The sequence below is a fragment of the Salmo salar genome, chromosome 18 (assembly GCF_965601325.2).
Source record: "Salmo salar chromosome 18, fSalSal1, whole genome shotgun sequence".
NCBI classification, from domain to species: Eukaryota; Metazoa; Chordata; class Actinopteri; order Salmoniformes; family Salmonidae; genus Salmo; species Salmo salar.
Genome location: NC_138308.1, coordinates 45,780,124 through 45,802,500, shown reverse-complemented (window position 1 = coordinate 45,802,500; position 22,377 = coordinate 45,780,124). Strand labels below are relative to the sequence as shown.

The 22,377-nt window shown below is 43.9% G+C and overlaps 1 protein-coding gene across 2 annotated transcripts in view; it reads left to right on the top strand.

The window, feature by feature from the left end:
* Nucleotides 1-22,377, top strand: part of LOC106613940 (dedicator of cytokinesis protein 1) — a 733,517-nt gene that overhangs the window by 392,281 nt on the left and 318,859 nt on the right. For both annotated transcript variants that reach the window (XM_045701156.2, XM_045701155.2), the window contains exons 28-29: nucleotides 5,437-5,538; nucleotides 14,309-14,403. In XM_045701156.2, the coding sequence (XP_045557112.1) occupies nucleotides 5,437-5,538; nucleotides 14,309-14,403 (197 nt within the window). The remainder of the gene's footprint in view (nucleotides 1-5,436; nucleotides 5,539-14,308; nucleotides 14,404-22,377) is intronic.

Here is a 22,377-nt window from a genome sequence, read left to right as displayed (position 1 = left end):
TTCAAATATGTCCACCAGTATATTAATGTAATGAGGGATTAATCTGCTTTATTCCCTTAGGCAATATTATAATCTAATCTGTGCTAGATTAATCTGTTTTATTCCTTTGGGGAATCATCTCTAATCTGTGCTAGATGAATCTGTTTTATTACCTTAGGCAATATTGTAATCTAATCTGTGCTAGATGAATCTGTTGTATTACCTTGGGGAATCATCTCTAATCTGTGATAGATTATTTTGTTTTATTACCTTGGGGAATCATCTTTAATCTGTGATAGATTAATCTGTTTTATTACCTTGGGGAATCATCTCTAATCTGTGATAGATTATTTTGTTTTATTACCTTGGGGAATCATCTTTAATCTGTGATAGATTAATCTGTTTTATTACCTTGGGGAATCATCTCTAATCTGTGATAGATTATTTTGTTTTATTACCTTGGGGAATCATCTCTAATCTGTGCTAGATAAATCTGTTTTATTACCTTGGGGAATCATCTGTAATCTGTGTTAGATTAATCTGTTTTATTACCTTGGGGAATCATCTCTAATCTGTGCTAGATTAATCTGTTTTATTACCTTGGCTAATAATCTCTAATCTGTGATAGATTAATCTGTTTTATTACCTTGGGGAATCATCTTTAATCTGTGATAGATTAATCTGTTTTATTACCTTGGGGAATCATCTCTAATCTGTGCTAGATTAATCTGTTTTATTACCTTGGCTAATAATCTCTAATCTGTGATAGATTAATCTGTTTTATTACCTTGGGGAATCATCTTTAATCTGTGATAGATTAATCTGTTTAATTACCTTGGGGAATCATCTCTAATCTGTGCTAGATTAATCTGTTTTATTACCTTGGGGAATCATCTCTAATCTGTGCTAGATTAATCTGTTTTATTACCTTGGGTTATCATCTCTAATCTGTGCTAGATTAATCTGCTCTATTCCCATGCGGAATAATCTACTCTACACTGTTCTGTTGTAGCACAGCAATTTAGAAAGAGAGACAGCTGGGCTATTACTATTTATTTACGGAGTTCCCTCTTTCGTTTCCTCCTCCTGTTTTCTCCCTCTCCACCCCCCCTCTCTTCCTTAATCTGCCCCTGCTATCAAGTAATTGGATCCTTTGTTCAGCGGTTAGGAAAGGAAGGAATGGAATGAGAAGCCTCCGTCCAGACTCCTTTCTAATCAAGCCTGGTCTAATTGTTCTCCGTTCTCAGGCTGTAGTGATGGGAGACCAGGGAAGGTACATCTGACCCGTATAAAGTGTCATCTCTCCAGGCTTGTGAAAATAGGGGCGGCGGGTAGCCTAGTGGTTAGAGGCAGGTAGCCTAGTGGTTAGAGGCAGGTAGCCTAGTGGTTAGAGCAGGTAGCCTAGTGGTTAGAGCAGGTAGCCTAGTGGTTAGAGGCAGGTAGCCTAGTGGTTAGAGGCAGGTAGCCTAGTGGTTAGAGGCAGGTAGCCTAGTGGTTAGAGCAGGTAGCCTAGTGGTTAGAGGCAGGTAGCCTAGTGGTTAGAGGCAGGTAGCCTAGTGGTTAGAGCAGGTAGCCTAGTGGTTAGAGCAGGTAGCCTAGTGGTTAGAGGCAGGTAGCCTAGTGGTTAGAGACAGGTAGCTTAGTGGTTAGAGGGGGAGGCAGGTAGCCTAGTGGTTAGAGGCAGGTAGCCTAGTGGTTAGAGGCAGGTAGCCTAGTGGTTAGAGGCAGGTAGCCTAGTGGTTAGAGGTAGCCTAGTGGTTAGAGGCAGGTAGCCTAGTGGTTAGAGCGTTGGACTAGTAACCGAAAGGTTGATAGATCAAATCCCCGAGCTGACAAGGTACAAATCTGTCGTTCTGCCCCTGAACAAGGCAGTTAACCCACTGTTCCTATGCCCTCATTGAAAATAAGGTTTTGTTCTTAAGTGATTTGCCAAATTAAATAAAGGTCAAATAAAAAATCTAATAAAAAATGTCTAAAATGAAGCTCTGCCTCTGAAGTTGCCTCATGACATGTTCTCTCTTGACTGTTATGATCTCTGAATATTAATATTCTGGATTATGTCCCAAGTGGCACCCTATTCCCTACACGGTGCACTACTTTTGACCGGCGTCCCATAGGGTTCTGGTCAAAAGTAGTGCACTACATAGGGAAGGAGGGTGCCATTTGGGATTCACGCATGTCACACAAAAAAAGTAGTGCATGTATTTCATTCAGAGAACAATATATTTATGAAGGATGTATTTGTGTCACCAGAAAGGTGAAGTGTGTTCATTCTGACCTGTACTAAGTGGTTAAATGTTGACTGGTGACAGACCATGTCTCTGAGGTCAGGCTACACTCCAGCCAGCTGTAACATCATGTCTGTCTGAACGTTTATCCTCAACACTTTATCATGCTAATGTCTTCTCATGCATATTGTGTTGATTCAGTTTCACCTTTAACTTTTCTTTTTTCAAGCTGTGTTTGAGATGTCAGCATTTATACAAGGGGGAGGGGAGGGGGACTTCTCTAAGAAAAAACACTTGTGGAATTTCCCAAATGTATTGTGATTATTGAACGTTGGTTTCTAGGTATTGGTTTACCGTTGTATAGTTGTAGATCAGGTAAGTTAGTTGGTGCAGCCAATCAAATGAATGGGTTGATAATACAGTAGTTATTCATGAACACCGTCGTTCAGACTGTTAATCCTCCTCCAGTCTAACACATTGCAGTCCCTCTTGTGAGACATCTTCAGTCAGCCTTGTAGTCTCTATAACCCTTCCCTCTTGTAGTCTCCACTCCTCTTCCCTCTTGTAGTCTCTATAACCCTTCCCTCTTGTAAGACATCTTCAGTCAGCCTTGTAGTCTCCACTCCTCTTTCCTCTTGTAGTCTCCACTCCTCTTTCCTCTTGTAGTCTCTATAACCCTTCCCTGTTGTAGTCTCCACACCCCTTCCCTCTTGTAGGCTCTATAACCCTTCCCTCTTGTAAGACATCTTCAGTCAGCCTTGTAGTCTCCACACCCCTTCCCTCTTGTAGTCTCTATAACCCTTCCCTCTTGTAGTCTCTATAACCCTTCCCTCTTGTAGTCTCTATAACCCTTCCCTCTTGTAGTCTCCACGCCCCTTCCCTCTTGTAGTCTCTATAACCCTTCCCTCTTGTAGTCTCTATAACCCTTCCCTCTTGTAAGACATCTTCAGTCAGCCTTGTAGTCTCCACACCCCTTCCCTCTTGTAGTCTCTATAACCCTTCCCTCTTGTAGTCTCCACACCCCTTCCCTCTTGTAGTCTCTATAACCCTTCCCTCTTGTAGTCTCTATAACCCTTCCCTCTTGTAAGACATCTTCAGTCAGCCTTGTAGTCTCCACACCCCTTCCCTCTTGTAGTCTCCACACACCTTCCCTCTTGTAGTCTCTATAACCCTTCCCTCTTGTAGTCTCCACACCCCTTCCCTCTTGTAGTCTCCACACCCCTTCCCTCTTGTAGTCTCTATAACCCTTCCCTCTTGTAAGACATCTTCAGTCAGCCTTGTAGTCTCCACACCCCTTCCCTCTTGTAGTCTCTATAACCCTTCCCTCTTGTAGTCTCCACACCCCTTCCCTCTTGTAGTCTCTATAACCCTTCCCTCTTGTAACACAGGTCATCTTCAGTCAGCCTTGTAGTCTCCATACCCCTTCCCTCTTGTAGTCTCTATAACCCTTCCCTCTTGTAACACAGGTCATCTTCAGTCAGCCTTGTAGTCTCCACACCCCTTCCCTCTTGTAGTCTATATAACCCTTCCCTCTTGTAGTCTCTATAACCCTTCCCTCTTGTAGTCTATATAACCCTTCCCTCTTGTAGTCTCCACTCCTCTTCTCACCTTCTATTTCTGTTCTTGCTGTTCCAGACTCCTCTATCAGAATCACTCTTCATCCCTCCGTTCCTCTTCTGTGTAGTATTTTCTCATGTATTTGATAAGTCCTCTTCCGTTATGTTGTATCCTGAATGGTCTCTATAGAAACACACCTCTCACAGCGTTGACTGACAGAGAGAGAGATGTTCATTTTCCACTCCACTTTATCCTTTCTCCCATCCATCTCTCTCTTGACCCCTCCCGGACACTTCAACACCAATCAGTTATATCACACTGTGCCAATATCTCAAACACTCTACTCTAACTCTTCTCTTAGTCCAGTTATCCTTCAATGTCTGAGACCGGCTGGGCCTCTCTCCCTGTCTCAGCTCAGGCTTCTGGCTGGGCCTCTCTCCCTGTCTCAGCTCAGGCTTCTGGCTGGGCCTCTCTCCCTGTCTCAGCTCAGGCTTCTGGCTGGGCCTCTCTCCCCGTCTCAGCTCAGGCTTCTGGCTGGGCCTCTCTCCCTGCCTCCCAGTCTCAGCCCAGCCTGGCTGTAGGACCCATTCCAGGCCTGTCTCCCAGTCTCAGCCCAGCCTGGCTGTAGGACCCATTCCAGGCCTGCCTCCCAGCCTCAGCCCAGCCTGGCTGTAGGACCCATTCCAGGCCTGTCTCCCAGTCTCAGCCCAGCCTGGCTGTAGGACCCATTCCAGGCCTGTCTCCCAGTCTCAGCACAGCCTGGCTGTAGGACCCATTCCAGGCCTGTCTCCCAGTCTCAGCCCAGCCTGGCTGTAGGACCCATTCCAGGCCTGTCTCCCAGTCTCAGCCCAGCCTGGCTGTAGGACCCATTCCAGGCCCGTCTCCCAGTCTCAGCCCAGCCTGGCTGTAGGACCCATTCCAGGCCCGTCTCCCAGTCTCAGCCCAGCCTGGCTGTAGGACCCATTCCAGGCCCGTCTCCCAGTCTCAGCCCAGCCTGGCTGTAGGACCCATTCCAGGCCCGTCTCCCAGTCTCAGCCCAGCCTGGCTGTAGGACCCATTCCAGGCCCGTCTCCCAGTCTCAGCCCAGCCTGGCTGTAGGACCCATTCCAGGCCCGTCTCCCAGTCTCAGCCCAGCCTGGCTGTAGGACCCATTCCAGGCCTGTCTCCCAGTCTCAGCCCAGCCTGGCTGTAGGACCCATTCCAGGCCTGTCTCCCAGTCTCAGCTCAACAGGGCTATTAGCTAGCCCAGCTTTGACTCTGACTTGATAATTGAGCTCATTTTCCTCCGCTCCATCTGCTCCTTCTGCTTCTCAAGACAAACAACAATCATTGAGCTTTTGCTTTTACTGGACTCTAATTACAGTATGAACTATGTGTTTTGTATTGTGTATTGAATGTTTCCCTCTCCCCCCTCTCTGTATCTCTCTATCCATCTCTCCCTCTCTCTCGCTCTCCATCTCTCCTCTCTCTCCACCCGCTCTCTCTCTCTCTCATCTCTCCTCTCCTCTCCTCTCCCTCCCCCCTCTCGCTCTCTCTCTCCTCTCCCTCCCCCTCTCTATCTCTCGCTCTCTCCCTCCATCTCTCTCCCCCTCTCTTACTCGTCTCTCTCTCTCCATCTCTCTCTCTCTCTCTCCATCTCCCCCCTCTCCATCTCCCCCCCCCCCCCGTACAGGGCAGCTTCGTGGCCAGCATGACTGCTACTCTGAGACAGATGGACGACTACCACTACACTCACCTGATCAACACCTTCGGCAAGATGAGGACCGACGTTGTGGTGAGTTCAACGCCTCACTTCCTGACTATACCTAGTCAATCAGCCAATCAGACTGCACTGTTTTGTTATGTTTATCCTTTGTGGTGAAGCTCCCATTTCTGTTATAGAAATATAGGCTAGAGAACGACCATTCCCTTGTAAAGTCCATGTCAATCGAGGCTAGTTGTATGGCCTCTCTGCCTGCCCATACCAATTCAAGAAGCTCATTCAGCCTGTTGTACTTGTCAAGATCTCCTGCCATCGCTATTATATCACAATCCTAGTAGATCTGAATCATGTATCACAATCCTAGTAGATCTGAATCATTATCACAATCCTACTAGATCTGAATCATTATCACAATCCTACTAGATCTGAATCATTATCACAATCCTACTAGATCTGAATCATTATCACAATCCTACTAGATCTGAATCATTATCACAATCCTACTAGATCTGAATCATTATCACAATCCTACTAGATCTGAATCATGTATCACAATCCTACTAGATCTGAATCATTATCACAATCCTACTAGATCTGAATTATGTATCACAATCCTACTAGATCTGAATTATGTATCACAATCCTACTAGATCTGAATCATTATCACAATCCTACTAGATCTGAATCATGCATCACAATCCTACTAGATCTGAATCATGCATCACAATCCTACTAGATCTGAATCATTATCACAATCCTACTAGATCTGAATCATTATCACAATCCTACTAGATCTGAATCATTATCACAATCCTACTAGATCTGAATCATTATCACAATCCTAGTAGATCTGAATCATTATCACAATCCTACTAGATCTGAATCATTATCACAATCCTACTAGATCTGAATCATTATCACAATCCTACTAGATCTGAATCATTATCACAATCCTACTAGATCTGAATCATTATCACAATCCTACTAGATCTGAATCATTATCACAATCCTACTAGATCTGAATCATGTATCACAATCCTACTAGATCTGAATCATTATCACAATCCTACTAGATCTGAATCATTATCACAATCCTACTAGATCTGAATCATTATCACAATCCTACTAGATCTGAATCATTATCACAATCCTACTAGATCTGAATCATGTATCACAATCCTACTAGATCTGAATCATTATCACAATCCTACTAGATCTGAATTATGTATCACAATCCTACTAGATCTGAATCATTATCACAATCCTACTAGATCTGAATCATTATCACAATCCTACTAGATCTGAATCATTATCACAATCCTACTAGATCTGAATCATTATCACAATCCTACTAGATCTGAATCATGTATCACAATCCTACTAGATCTGAATCATGTATCACAATCCTACTAGATCTGAATTATGTATCACAATCCTACTAGATCTGAATCATGTATCACAATCCTACTAGATCTGAATCATGTATCACAATCCTACTAGATCTGAATCATTATCACAATCCTACTAGATCTGAATCATTATCACAATCCTACTAGATCTGAATCATTATCACAATCCTACTAGATCTGAATCATTATCACAATCCTACTAGATCCGAATCATGTATCACAATCCTACTAGATCTGAATCATGTATCACAATCCTACTAGATCTGAATCATTATCACAATCCTACTAGATCTGAATTATGTATCACAATCCTACTAGATCTGAATCATGTATCACAATCCTACTAGATCTGAATCATTATCACAATCCTACTAGATCTGAATCATTATCACAATCCTACTAGATCTGAATCATTATCACAATCCTACTAGATCTGAATCATGTATCACAATGTCAACCTGTTCAGTCTCCATTATCGTAGTGGGGATACCACAATATCACACTTTAATTTGATGTATATACAGTGGGGGGGGGGGGAAGTATTTGATCCCCTGCTGATTTTGTACGTTTGCCCACTGACAAAGAAATGATCAGTCTATAATTTTAATGGTAGGTTTATTTGAACAGTGAGAGACAGAATAACAACAAAAATATCCAGAAAAATGCATGTCAAAAATGTTATAAATTGATTTGCATTTTAATGAGTGAAATAAGTATTTGACACCTCTGCAAAACATGACTGTTCCCTGGTTGTGTTCCCTGTGATTACCCTGTTTATCTGTCTGTTCCCTGGTTGTGTTCCCTGTGATTACCCTGTTTATCTGTCTGTTCCCTGGTTGTGTTCCCTGTGATTACCCTGTTTATCTGTCCGTGTTGTGTTTGTTATGTGTTCCTGTCCGTCAGCTAATAAACCTTCACCTCTCCGTACCTTCTTCTCATCTCCCACGTCGCTCCCGTAATAATATGTGACAAAATATACAGAGCCTGTCTCCAGGACTCTGCTTCAGTCCCTGGTACGACAAGAAATCACGTTAAGACAGGCCTTTCTCTGAGATTTATAGTGAGTGAAGGTGACTTGGACCACAGCAACATCTCACATCCCTACTGGGTCGACTGGTACCAGACAGAGAACCAGCCACATCTCACATCCCTACTGGGTTGACTGGTACCAGACAGAACCAGCAACATCTCACATTCCTACTGGGTCGACTGGTACCAGACAGAGAACCAGCCACATCTCACATCCCTACTGGGTCGACTGGTACCAGACAGAGAACCAGCCACATCTCACATCCCTACTGGGTTGACTGGTACCAGACAGAACCAGCAACATCTCACATCCCTACTGGGTCGACTGGTACCAGACAGAGAACCAGCCACATCTCACATCCCTACTGGGTCGACTGGTACCAGACAGAGAACCAGCCACATCTCCCATCCCTACTGGGTTGACTGGTACCAGACAGAACCAGCAACATCTCACATCCCTACTGGGTCGACTGGTACCAGACAGAACCAGCAACATCTCACATCCCTACTGGGTCGACTGGTACCAGACAGAGAACCAGCCACATCTCACATCCCTACTGGGTCGACTGGTACCAGACAGAGAACCAGCCACATCTCACATCCCTACTGGGTTGACTGGTACCAGACAGAACCAGCCACATCTCACATCCCTACTGGGTTGACTGGTACCAGACAGAGAACCAGCAACATCTCACATCCCTACTGGGTCGACTGGTACCAGACAGAACCAGCCACATCTCATACCACTAGAAGCCAAGAGGCTTCTAAACATCTTCTACCCTCAAGCCATAAGACTCCTGAACAGCTAATCAAAGGGCTACCCAGACCCCTCTTTACAGTGCTGTTACTCTCTGTTTATTATCTATGCATAATCACTTTAACTCTACCTACATGTACATATTACCTCAATTACCTCCACTAACCTGTACTCCAGCACATTGACTCTGTACCGTAACACCCTGTATATAGCCTCCACATTGACTCTGTACCGTAACACCCTGTATATAGCCTCCACATTGACTCTGTACCGTAACACCCTGTAAATAGCCTCCACATTGACTCTGTACCATAACACCCTGTATAGTGCCTCCACATTGACTCTGTACCGTAACACCCTGTATATAGCCTCCACATTGACTCTGTACCGGTACCCCTGTATATAGCCTCCACATTGACTCTGTACCGGTACCCCTGTATATAGCCTCCACATTGACTCTGTACCGGTAGCCCCTGTATAAAGCCTCCACATTGACTCTGTACCGTAACACCCTGTATATTACCTCCACATTGACTCTGTACCGGTACCCCCTGTATATAGCCTCCACATTGACTCTGTACCATAACACCTTGTATATATCCTCCACATTGACTCTGTACCGGTACCCCCTGTATATAGCCTCCACATTGATTCTGCACCGATACCCCCCTGTATATAGCCTCCACATTGATTCTGTACCGTAACACCCTGTATATAGCCTCCACATTGACTCTGTACCCCATCACCCTGTATATAGCCTCCACATTGACTCTGTACCGGTACCCCCTGTATATAGCCTCCACATTGACTCTGTACCAGTACCCTCTGTATATAGCCTCCACATTGACTCTGTACCGTAACACCCTGTATATAGCCTCCACATTGACTCTGTACCGGTACCCCCTGTATATAGCCTCCACATTGACTCTGTACCGGTACCCCCTGTATATAGCCTCCACATTGACTCTGTACTGTAACACCCTGTATATAGCCTCCACATTGACTCTGTACCGATACCTCCTGTATATAGCCTCCACATTGACTCTGTACCGGTACCCCCTGTATATAGCCTCCACATTGACTCTGTATCGTAACACCCTGTATATAGCCTCCACATTGACTCTGTACCATAACACCCTGTATATATCCTCCACATTGACTCTGTACCGTAACACCCTGTATATATCCTCCACATTGACTCTGTACCGTAACACCCTGTATATAGGCTCCACGTTGACTCTGTACCCGTAACACCCTGTATATAGCCTCCACGTTGACTCTGTACCGGTACCCCCTGTATATAGCCTCTACATTGACTCTGTACCATAACACCCTGTATATAGCCTCCACATTGATTCTGTACCGTAACACCCTGTATATAGCCTCCACATTGACTCTGTACCGGTACCCCCTGTATATAGCCTCCACATTGACTCTGTACCCCATCACCCTGTATATTGACTCCACATTGACTCTGTACCGGTACCCCATGTATATAGCCTCCACATTGACTCTGTATCGTAACACCCTGTATATAGCCTCCACATTGACTCTGTACCCCATCACCCTGTATATTGACTCCACATTGACTCTGTACCGGTACCCCCTGTATATTACCTCCACATTGACTCTGTACCGGTACCCCCTGTATATAGCCTCCACATTGACTCTGTACCGGTACCCCCTGTATATAGCCTCTACATTGACTCTGTACCATAACACCCTGTATATATCCTCCACATTGACTCTGTACCGTAACACCCTGTATATATCCTCCACATTGACTCTGTACCATAATACCCTGTATATAGCCTCCACATTGACTCTGTACCGGTACCCCCTGTATATAGCCTCCACATTGACTCTGTACCAGTACCCCCTGTATATATCCTCCACATTGACTCTGTACCGTAACACCCTGTATATAGCCTCCACATTGACTCTGTACTGTAACACCCTGTATATAGCCTTGCTTGTTATTTTACTGCTGCTGTTACTTCTATTTTCAATTTTTTTTATCTATTTTTTAGTTAACCTCTCTTGGGTATGTGGGACGTGACCGTCCCACCTGCAGGACACACTCCCAACAGCCAGTGATATAGCAGGGTGGCAAATTCTAAACAACCAAAATCTTATAATTCAAATTTCTCAAACATACGACTATTTTACACCATGTTAGGACACCACCTACACAAGAAAAGCCACACAGCCATTTTCCTAGCAAGGAGAGGCGTCACAAAAAACAGAAATACAGCTAAAATTAAGCATTAACCTTTGACGATCTTCATCAGATGACACTCATAGGACTTCATGTTACACAATACATGTATGTTTTGTTCGATAAAGTTCATATTTATATCCAAAAACCGCATTTTACATTGGCGCGTGATGTTCAGAAAATGTATTCCCACCAAAACCCCCGGTGAATGTGCACATTAATTTACAGAAATGCTCATCATAAACGTTGACAAAATATATAACAATTATTTGAAGAATTATAGATACACTACTTCTTAATGCAACCGCTGTGTCAGATTTCAAAAAAACTTTACGGAGAAAGCACATTGTTCAATATTCTGAGTACAGAGCTCAGCCATCAATGCAAGCTATACAGCTACCCGCCAAGTCATGGCATCAACAAAACTCTAAATTAGTGTTATAAATCTTTCCTTACCTTTGCTGATCCTCGGTGGAATGCACTCGCAGTTCTCCCACTTCCACAAGAATTGTTCATTTGTTCGATTAAGTCCATCATTTATGTCCAAATACCTCCGTTTTGTTGGCGCGTCCAGAACACTATTCCAAAGGCATGATGCGGGAGCGCAAATCAATAGACGAAAAGCTCAAAAGTTCCATTACCGTTTGTAGAAACATGTCAAACGATGATTACAATCAATCCTTAGGGTGTTTTTAAACATAAATAATCGATAATATTCCAACCGGACAATAGCGTATTCATTACAGAAGAAAATGCTAGCCATGCATGAATGTGTATGAAGTAACTACATGACCACAGACAGTCCACTGCTTGAACCGGCTGTTATTCCCTCAGAATTCACCATAGAAGCCTCAAACAACTTTCTAAAGACTGTTGACATCTAGTGGAAGCCTTAGGAAGTGTAAAGTAGACCCCACAGACACTGTAGTTTCAATAGGCAATGGTTTGAAAGACTACAAGTCTCAGATTTCCCACTTCCTGGTTGGATTTTTCTCAGGTTTTTGCCTGCCATATGAGTTCTGTTATACTCACAGACATCATTCAAACAGTTTTAGAAACTTCAGAGTGTTTTCTATCCAAATCGACTAATAATATGCATATTCTAGTTTCTGGGCCCGAGTAGAAGGCAGTTTAATTTGGGTACGTTTTTCATCCGGCCGTGAAAATACTGCCCCCTACCCAAGAGAGGTTTTAAATGTTTTTAATTATCTTCTTAAAGTATTGTTGGTTAAGGGCTTGTAAGTAAGCATTTCACTGTAAGGTCTACACCTGTATTCGGAGCATGTGAAAAATACAATGAGATTGAGGGGAAAAAAACTATTTAATACATTTTAGAATAAGGCTGTAACGTAACAACATTTGGAAAAAGGCAAGGGATCTGAATACTTTCCCGAAGGCACTATATATATACACTGCTCAAAAAAATAATAAAGGGAACACTTAAACAACACAATGTAACTCCAAGTCAGTCACACTTCTGTGAAATCAAACTGTCCAATTAGGAAGCAACACTGATTGACAATAAATGTCACATGCTGTTGTGCAAATGGAATAGACAACAGGTGGAAATTATATGCAATTAGCAAGACACCCCCAATAAAGGAATGGTTCTGCAGGCGGTGACCACAGACCACTTCTCAGTTCCTATGCTTCCTGGCTGATGTTTTGGTAACTTTTGAATGCTGGCGGTGCTTTCACTCTAGTGGTAGCATGAGACGGAGTCTACAACCCACACAAGTGGCTCAGGTAGTGCAGCTCATCCAGGATGGCACATCAATGCAAGCTGTGGCAAGAAGGTTTGCAGTGTCTGTCAGCGTAGTGTCCAGAGCATGGATGCGCTACCAGGAGACAGGCCAGTACATCAGGAGACGTGGAGGAGGCCGTAGGAGGGCAACAACCCAGCAGCAGGACCGCTACCTCCGCATTTGTGCAAGGAGGAGCAGGAGGAGCACTGCCAGAGCCCTGCAAAATGACCTCCAGCAGGCCACAAATGTGCATGTGTCTGCTCAAACGGTCAGAAACAGACTCCATGAGGGTGGTATGAGGGCTCGACGTCCACAGGTGGGGGTTGTGCTTACAGCCCAACACCGTGCAGGACGTTTGGCATTTGCCAGAGAATACCAAGATTGGCAAATTCACTGGCACCCTGTGCTCTTTACAGATGAAAGCAGGTTCACACTGAGCACGTCACAGACAGGACAGAGTCTGGAGACGCCGTGGAGAACGTTCTGCTGCCTGCAACATCCTCCAGCATGACCGGTTTGGCGGTGGGTCAGTCATGGTGTGGGGTGGCATTTCTTTGGGGGGCCGCACAGCCCTCCATGTGCTCGCCAGAGGTAGCCTGACTGCCATTAGGTACCGAGATGAGATCCTCAGACCCCTTGTGAGACCATATGCTGGTGCGGTTGGCCCTGGGTTCCTCCTAATGCAAGACAATGCTAGACCTCATGTGTCTGGAGTGTGTCAGCAGTTCCTGCAAGAGGAAGGCATTGATGCTATGGACTGGCCCGCCCGTTCCCGAGACCTGAATCCAATTGAGCACATCTGGGACATCATGTCTCGCTCCATCCACCAACGCCACGTTGCACCACAGACTGTCCAGCAGTTGGCGATGCTTTAGTCCAGGTCTGGGAGGAGATCCCTCAGGAGACCATCCGCCACCTCATCAGGAGCATGCCCAGGCGTTGTAGGGAGGTCATACAGGCACGTGGAGGCCACACACACTACTGAGCCTCATTTTGACTTGTTTTAAGGACATTACATCAATGTTGGATCAGCCTGTAGTGTGGTTTTCCACTTTCATTTTGAGTGTGACTCCAAATCCAGACCTCCATGGGTTGATAAATTGGATTTCCATTGATTATTTTTGTGTGATTTTGTTGTCAGCACATTCAACTATGTAAAGAAAAAACTATTTAATAAGATTATTTCATTCATTCAGATCTAGGATGTGTTATTTTAGTGTTCCCTTTATTTTTTTTGAGCAGTATATTTCTGCACTATGAGGTTGGAATGCTACTGTGAAAATAATGATAATGCCCTTTTAGTGGAAGAGCTGTTTGAAAAGATCAACTGAAATATCAGCCTGTTTTGGTGGGAAGGAGTTTTGGCCTGCCTGGTGACATAGTTAATAGACCAATAAGAAAGAGTTCCAAACCTCTCTGCCAATGACAGCTAGTTTTCAGTTTTCCTCTCCCTACTCAGACCTCTCGGTCTATAAGCACCGTAACCTGACAGAACCAATCTGATGCCCTGCTTCTCTTTTCCTCTGGGTTTATAACCTTAACCATCATCACGGTTCATTCCAGATTGTTCTTCTGATCTTTTCCTGGGCCTGAGAATCGCAGGCTTCATCGCTAATTCTCTCTCTCTCTCTCTCTCTCTCTCTCTCTCTCTCTCTCTCTCTCTCTCTCTCTCTCTCTCTCGTAGGATTTCCTGATGGAAACATTTATCATGTTCAAGGACCTCATTGGGAAGAATGTCTACCCTGGTGACTGGGTCATCATGAACATGATGCAGAATAAGTGAGTACTGTATTGGGACTGGGTGGCTGTACACACACACACACACATCTCGCCGTGCCGTTGTTGCCTAGGAACGGCAGTCTGAATCAGGAGTGAGGAAGGGAAGTATTTTTATTTCTGTCACGAAACCACACGGGCCTCGGTGTCCACACGGACCTCGGGAGTCCACACGGGCCTCAGGAGTCCACACGGGCCTCAGGAGTCCACACGGGCCTCGGTGTCCACACGGGCCTCGGTGTCCACACGGGCCTCGGGAGTCCACACGGGCCTCGGGAGTCCACACGGGCCTCGGGAGTCCACACGGGCCTCGGGAGTCCACACGGGCCTCGGGAGTCCACACGGGCCTCGGTGTCCACACGGGCCTCGGTGTCCACACGGGCCTCGGTGTCCACACGGGCCTCGGGAGTCCACACGGGCCTCGGTGTCCACACTGCAAACAGAAGAGGGAGGGACGGATGAGTAAAACAATAGCATGAATGATAGAGAGTCTGGGTTTGTTTGGGGGTTTATAACAGTTGGATAATCTCCTCAGTGACAGAATCTGGGTTTGTTTGGGGGTTTCTAACAGTTGGATAATCTCCTCAGTGACAGAGTCTGGGTTTATTTGGGGGTTTATAACAGTTGGATTATCTCCTCAGTGACAGAGTCTGGGTTTATTTGGGTGTTTATAACAGTTGGATAATCTCCTCAGTGACAGAGTCTGGGTTTATTTGGGCGTTTATAACAGTTGGATAATCTCCTCAGTGACAGAGTCTGGGTTTGTTTGGGCGTTTATAACAGTTGGATAATCTCCTCAGTGACAGAGTCTGGGTTTGTTTGGGCGTTTATAACAGTTGGATAATCTCCTCAGTGACAGAGTCTGGGTTTGTTTGGGCGTTTATAACAGTTGGATAATCTCCTCAGTGACAGAGTCTGGGTTTGTTTGGGGGTTTCTAACAGTTGGATAATCTCCTCAGTGACGGTCCTCCTCTGATCGTCCTCATCTCTTTACTTTGTTGCTGCTTGTAACTATTGTATTTTATTTAGGTGCTTCACTCCCCTTCACCAACTATCGCCCACGTGTGTCTGGTAAAGAAAATAAATACTGGAATTAAGTCTGGTTTTGAAGTGAAGTTCTGAGTCTCAGTGGAGGTTTTGTTTGAGACGAGAGTCTGTTTTGATGTAGTTGTCAGATCGAAGAGAAAGAAGTATGAAACAGTTTTAGGACTTTAACATGTTCATCTGTGGAATTAGCAATTGTTTTACAAAAAATGCTCACGTATATCCAATTAAAAACAGACACGATAACAATAAACTCCCACTTTGCCTATGTGCCAGTATGTACAGTATGTTCACTGTCTGTCTATAGATCATAACATACCACTAGACTACAGTCTGTCTATAGATCATAACATACCACTAGACTACAGTCTGTCTATAGATCCATAACATACCACTAGACTACAGTCTGTCTATAGATCATAACATACCACTAGACTACAGTCTGTCTATAGATCATAACATACCACTAGACTACAGTCTGTCTATAGATCATATCATACCACTAGACTACAGTCTGTCTATAGATCCATAACATACCACTAGACTACAGTCTGTCTATAGATCATATCATACCACTAGACTGCAGTCTGTCTATAGATCCATAACATACCACTAGACTACAGTCTGTCTATAGATCATAACATACCACTAGACTACAGTCTGTCTATAGATCATAACATACCACTAGACTACAGTCTGTCTATAGATCATAACATACCACTAGACTACAGTCTGTCTATAGATCATAACATACCACTAGACTACAGTCTGTCTATAGATCCATAACATACCACTAGACTACAGTCTGTCTATAGATCATATCATACCACTAGACTACAGTCTGTCTATAGATCCATAACATACAACTTGACTACACTGGGAGGGATATGCTATTTATTGCTATTGGCCAATAGAAACACTTTGAATAACAGATAGTCCTCACTGCTATTAGCCAATAGAAACACATTGAATAACAGATAGTCCTTACTGCTATTAGCCAATAGAAACACATTGAATAACAGATTACTGCTATTGGCCAATAGAAACACATTGAATAACAGATAGTCCTTACTGCTATTGGCCAATAGAAACACATTGAATAACAGATCGTCCTTACTGCTATTAGCCAATAGAAACACATTGAATAACAGATAGTCCTTACTGCTATTAGCCAATAGAAACACATTGAATAACAGATTACTGCTATTAGCCAATAGAAACACATTGAATAACAGATAGTCCTTACTGCTATTAGCCAATAGAAACACATGGAATAACAGATAGTCCTTACTGCTATTAGCCAATAGAAACACATTGAATAACAGATTACTGCTATTAGCCAATAGAAACACATGGAATAATAGATAGTCCTTACTGCTATTAGCCAATAGAAACACATTGAATAACAGATAGTCCTTACTGCTATTAGCCAATAGAAACACATTGAATTACAGATAGTCATTACTGCTATTAGCCAATAGAAACACATGGAATAATAGATAGTCCTTACTGCTATTAGCCAATAGAAACACATGTAATAACAGATAGTCCTTACTGCTATTGGCCAATAGAAACACATTGAATAACAGATAGTCCTTACTGCTATTACCCAATAGAAACACATGGAATAACAGATAGACCTTACTGCTATTAGCCAATAGAAACACATGTAATAACAGATAGTCCTTACTGCTATTAGCCAATAGAAACACATGGAATAACAGATAGACCTTACTGCTATTAGCCAATAGAAACACATGGAATAACAGATAGACCTTACTGCTATTAGCCAATAGAAACACATGGAATAACAGATAGTCATTACTGCTATTAGCCAATAGAAACACATTGAATAACAGATAGTCCTTACTGCTATTAGCCAATAGAAACACATTGAATAACAGATTACTGCTATTAGCCAATAGAAACACATTGAATAACAGATAGTCCTTACTGCTATTAGCCAATAGAAACACATTGAATAACAGATTACTGCTATTAGCCAATAGAAACACATTGAATAACAGATAGTCCTTACTGCTATTAGCCAATAGAAACACATTGAATAACAGATTACTGCTATTGGCCAATAGAAACACATTGAATAACAGATAGTCCTTACTGCTATTGGCCAATAGAAACACATTGAATAACAGATAGTCCTTACTGCTATTAGCCAATAGAAACACATTGAATAACAGATAGTCCTTACTGCTATTAGCCAATAGAAACACATGGAATAATAGATAGTCCTTACTGCTATTAGCCAATAGAAACACATTGAATTACAGATAGTCCTTACTGCTATTGGCCAATAGAAACACATTGAATAACAGATAGTCCTTACTGCTATTAGCCAATAGAAACACATGGAATAACAGATAGACCTTACTGCTATTAGCCAATAGAAACACATTGAATAACAGATTACTGCTATTAGCCAATATAAATACATGGAATAACAGATAGTCCTTACTGCTATTAGCCAATAGAAACACATGGAATAACAGATAGTCCTTACTGCTATTAGCCAATAGAAACACATTGAATAACAGATAGTCCTTACTGCTATTAGCCAATAGAAACACATTGAATAACAGATAGTCCCTCCCAAACATCTAAAGGAAGTTTGTTCTGAAGTGCCTGTCCTGTATCTGAGATATATATATACGAATGATCAGGCAGCATATATATTTCTATTTAACCTCTTATTTTCTACACTAAACAGTCTCCATATGTACTTCCATTCGTTTTATTCCAACTGTTTACCGGGGGTATCTTCAGATGAGTCTTGTGAGGCCCTCAGCTTCCTAGAGCCAAACAACTGACATGTATGTGTTTTTTAGAGGCTCTTTTGGACAGAGGGGTCGTATTAGTGTGTTGCCTAACACAGTTAGGACGCTACAGACTGAAGTTAGCAGATCGGCTTGTGGGGGTCGTATTAGTGTGTTGCCTAACACAGTTAGGACACTACAGACTGAAGTTAGCAGATCGGCTTGTGGGGGTCGTATTAGTGTGTTGCCTAACACTGTTAGGACGCTACAGACTGAAGTTAGCAGATCGGCTTGTGGGGGTCGTATTAGTGTGTTGCCTAACACAGTTAGGACGCTACAGACTGAAGTTAGCAGATCGGCTTGTGGGGGTCGTATTAGTGTGTTGCCTAACACTGTTAGGACGCTACAGACTGAAGTTAGCAGATCGGCTTGTGGGGGTCGTATTAGTGTGTTGCCTAACACTGTTAGGACGCTACAGACTGAAGTTAGCAGATCGGCTTGTGGGGGTCGTATTAGTGTGTTGCCTAACACTGTTAGGACGCTACAGACTGAAGTTAGCAGATCGGCTTGTGGGGGTCGTATTAGTGTGTTGCCTAACACTGTTAGGACGCTACAGACTGAAGTTAGCAGATCGGCTTGTGGGGGTCGTATTAGTGTGTTGCCTAACACTGTTAGGACGCTACAGACTGAAGTTAGCAGATCGGCTTGTGGGGGTCGTATTAGTGTGTTGCCTAACACTGTTAGGACGCTACAGACTGAAGTTAGCAGATCGGCTTGTGGGGGTCGTATTAGTGTGTTGCCTAACACTGTTAGGACGCTACAGACTGAAGTTAGCAGATCGGCTTGAGGGGGTCGTAGAGCAAAACGGGAAACAACATCGTGTTCGTGAGACTCCCATCTTTCCATGGGGGGTCGTAATAGTTTGTTGGCCAGACCGTTTGGACGCTACAGAGGATTTTGTGAGAAGACCTGATTTTTCAGGAGGTCTTATGGTCTGACAAACGGTGTTCTAGCGCTGTCAGCTTTCACACATTTTTCTGTGGATTATTTTATTATGCTGATTAGATTTCCACGGGGGCGCAGACTCTAAGGGGTTAACATTATAAATCATGTCAGTCTGGATTTAACACTAGGAAGCCTGACAGTCTGGCTGACCTTTTGTTTCAACCTGATATAATGTTTATATCTGGAAATGTATTAAACCTTGTGAGCCTGTTACACAGACCCTAGAAACACATTGTGGCTCTTCTCAGTCTCTGTCCTTACCATGTGGTCCTTCTATCCGGATAGGAACGGTCAGTGTGGTTCTTCTCAGTCTCTGTCCTTACCATGTGGTCCTTCTATCCGGATAGGAACGGTCAGTGTGGTTCTTCTCAGTCTCTGTCCTTACCATGTGGTCCTTCTATCCGGATAGGAACGGTCAGTGTGGTTCTTCTCAGTCTCTGTCCTTACCATGTGGTCCTTCTATCCAGATAGGAACGGTCAGTGGGGCTCTTCTCAGTCTCTGTCCTTACCATGTGGTCCTTCTATCCGGATAGGAACGGTCAGTGTGGTTCTTCTCAGTCTCTGTCCTTACCATGTGGTCCTTCTATCCGGATAGGAACGGTCAGTGGGGCTCTTCTCAGTCTCTGTCCTTACCATGTGGTCCTTCTATCCGGATAGGAACGGTCAGTGTGGTTCTTCTCAGTCTCTGTCCTTACCATGTGGTCCTTCTATCCGGATAGGAACGGTCAGTGGGGCTCTTCTCAGTCTCTGTCCTTACCATGTGGTCCTTCTATCCGGATAGGAACGGTCAGTGGGGCTCTTCTCAGTCTCTGTCCTTACCATGTGGTCCTTCTATCCGGATAGGAACGGTCAGTGTGGTTCTTCTCAGTCTCTGTCCTTACCATGTGGTCCTTCTATCCAGATAGGAACGGTCAGTGTGGCTCTTCTCAGTCGTTACTACCCAATGTGTCAGACTAACTTCAGCTCGTTGTGAAGTGTAAGATGTGGTTGACTTTGGGTTGTTTGGCCCGTTGGAGAAGTATCCTCAAGGCCCGTGTCATTACAGTCAATCATTGTGTATCTGCCTTGTCAGTGCAGTAGCACCAGTCCTGCACATCACAACACCATTTCTCTCTGTTCCACTCCTGGTCTCTCCTTTTGCTTTGTGACAGAGACGTATTGTATTTTGTTCTGTATTTCAGGTGGTCAGCAGTTTGCAGGTTGTTATAGTGTTGTTTCATTCTGTTAAACTTCTCGTCTGACTCATTGTGTTTGTATCTTTAGCTACTTCTGAATAATGCACCTGTCGTTTGGCTGACAAATTAACAAACATTTTCAGTTTGTTTCTGTTGTCCCACCAGGGTGTGAGTGTTTTTCAGTCATCCCACTGGGTTCTCTTTGATTGTGTGTGTGTGTGTGTGTGTGTGTGTGTGTGTGTGTGTGTGTGTGTGTGTGTGTGTGTGTGTGTGTGTGTGTGTGTGTGTGTGTGTGTGTGTGTGTGTGTGTTTTTGTCGTCCCACCACAGTGTGTTTTGATGGGCTGTTTACCCTCCCCTCATTCTGTATCCAAGGTGCCACAACCATACATTCGCTGTCCTTATGAGACAGAGGTACTGTTCTGTTTAATCCAGCCAGTTCTGTTCCATTCATTCTCTGTCCTTATGAGACAGAGGTACTGTTCTGTTTAATCCAGCCAGTTCTGTTCCATTCATTCTCTGTCCTTATGAGACAGAGGTACTGTTCTGTTTAATCCAGCCAGTTCTGTTCCATTCATTCTCTGTCCTTATGAGACAGAGGTACTGTTCTGTTTAATCCAGCCAGTTCTGTTCCATACATTCGCTGTCCTTATGAGACAGAGGTACTGTTCTGTTTAATCCAGCCAGTTCTGTTCCATTCATTCTCTGTCCTTATGAGACAGAGGTACTGTTCTGTTTAATCCAGCCAGTTCTGTTCCATTCATTCTCTGTCCTTACGAGACAGAGGTACTGTTCTGTTTAATCCAGCCAGTTCTGTTCCATTCATTCTCTGTCCTTACGAGACAGAGGTACTGTTCTGTTTAATCCAGCCAGTTCTGTTTCCATGTACCTTCCATTAATAATAGTATGTTTTATTTGAAATAGAACCCTATTCCCTATATAGTGCACTACTTTAGACCAGGGCCTTATGGATGCAGATTCAAAAGTAAAGGATAATATGACACTGCCCTATTGGCCCTATTGTTCCTGCAGTATATAGGGAATAGGGTGCCATAGGGCCCTGGTCTAAAGTAGTGTGCTATATAGGGAATAGGGTGCCATAGGGCCCTGGTCTAAAGTAGTGCACTATATAGGGAATAGGGTGCCATAGGGTCCTGGTCTAAAGTAGTGTGCTATATAGGGAATAGGGTGCCATAGGGTCCTGGTCTAAAGTAGTGTGCTATATAGGGAATAGGGTGCCATAGGGTCCTGGTCTAAAGTAGTGTGCTATATAGGGAATAGGGTGCCATAGGGTCCTGGTTTAAAGTAGTGCACTTTTTTTTTTTCACCTTTATTTAACCAGGTAGGCCAGTTGAGAACAAGTTCTCATTTACAATTGCGACCTGGCCAAGATAAAGCAAAGCAGTTCGACACATACAACAACACAGAGTTACACATGGAGTAAAACAAACATACAGTCAATAATACAGTAGAAAAATAAGTCTATATACAATGTGAGCAAATGAGGTGAGATAAGGGAGGTAAAGGCAAAAAAAGTCCATGGTGGCGAAGTAAATACAATATAGCAATTAAAATACTGGAATGGTAGATTTGGGGTGCAAAGGAGCAAAATAAATAAATAAATACAGTAGGGGAAGAGGTAGTTGTTTGGGCTAAATTATAGATGGGCTATGTACAGGTGCAGTGATCTGTGAGCTGCTCTGACAGCTGGTGCTTAAAGCTAGTGAGAGAGATATGAGTCTCCAGCTTCAGAGATTATAGGGAATATACCTTGTAGATGCTGCCTAAAAGCAGGTTCATGTGGGGACCACATGCCCTGCCCTGCTCTCCTCTCCTCTCCTCTCCTCTCCTCTCCTCTCCTCTCCTCTCCTCTCCTCTCCTCTCCTCTCCTCTCCTCTGCCCTGCCCTGCCCTGCCCTTCTCTCCTCTGCTCTGCTCTGCCAGCTCAGTGTTGCTGCGACATGCAGTCTTTAATCAGGGC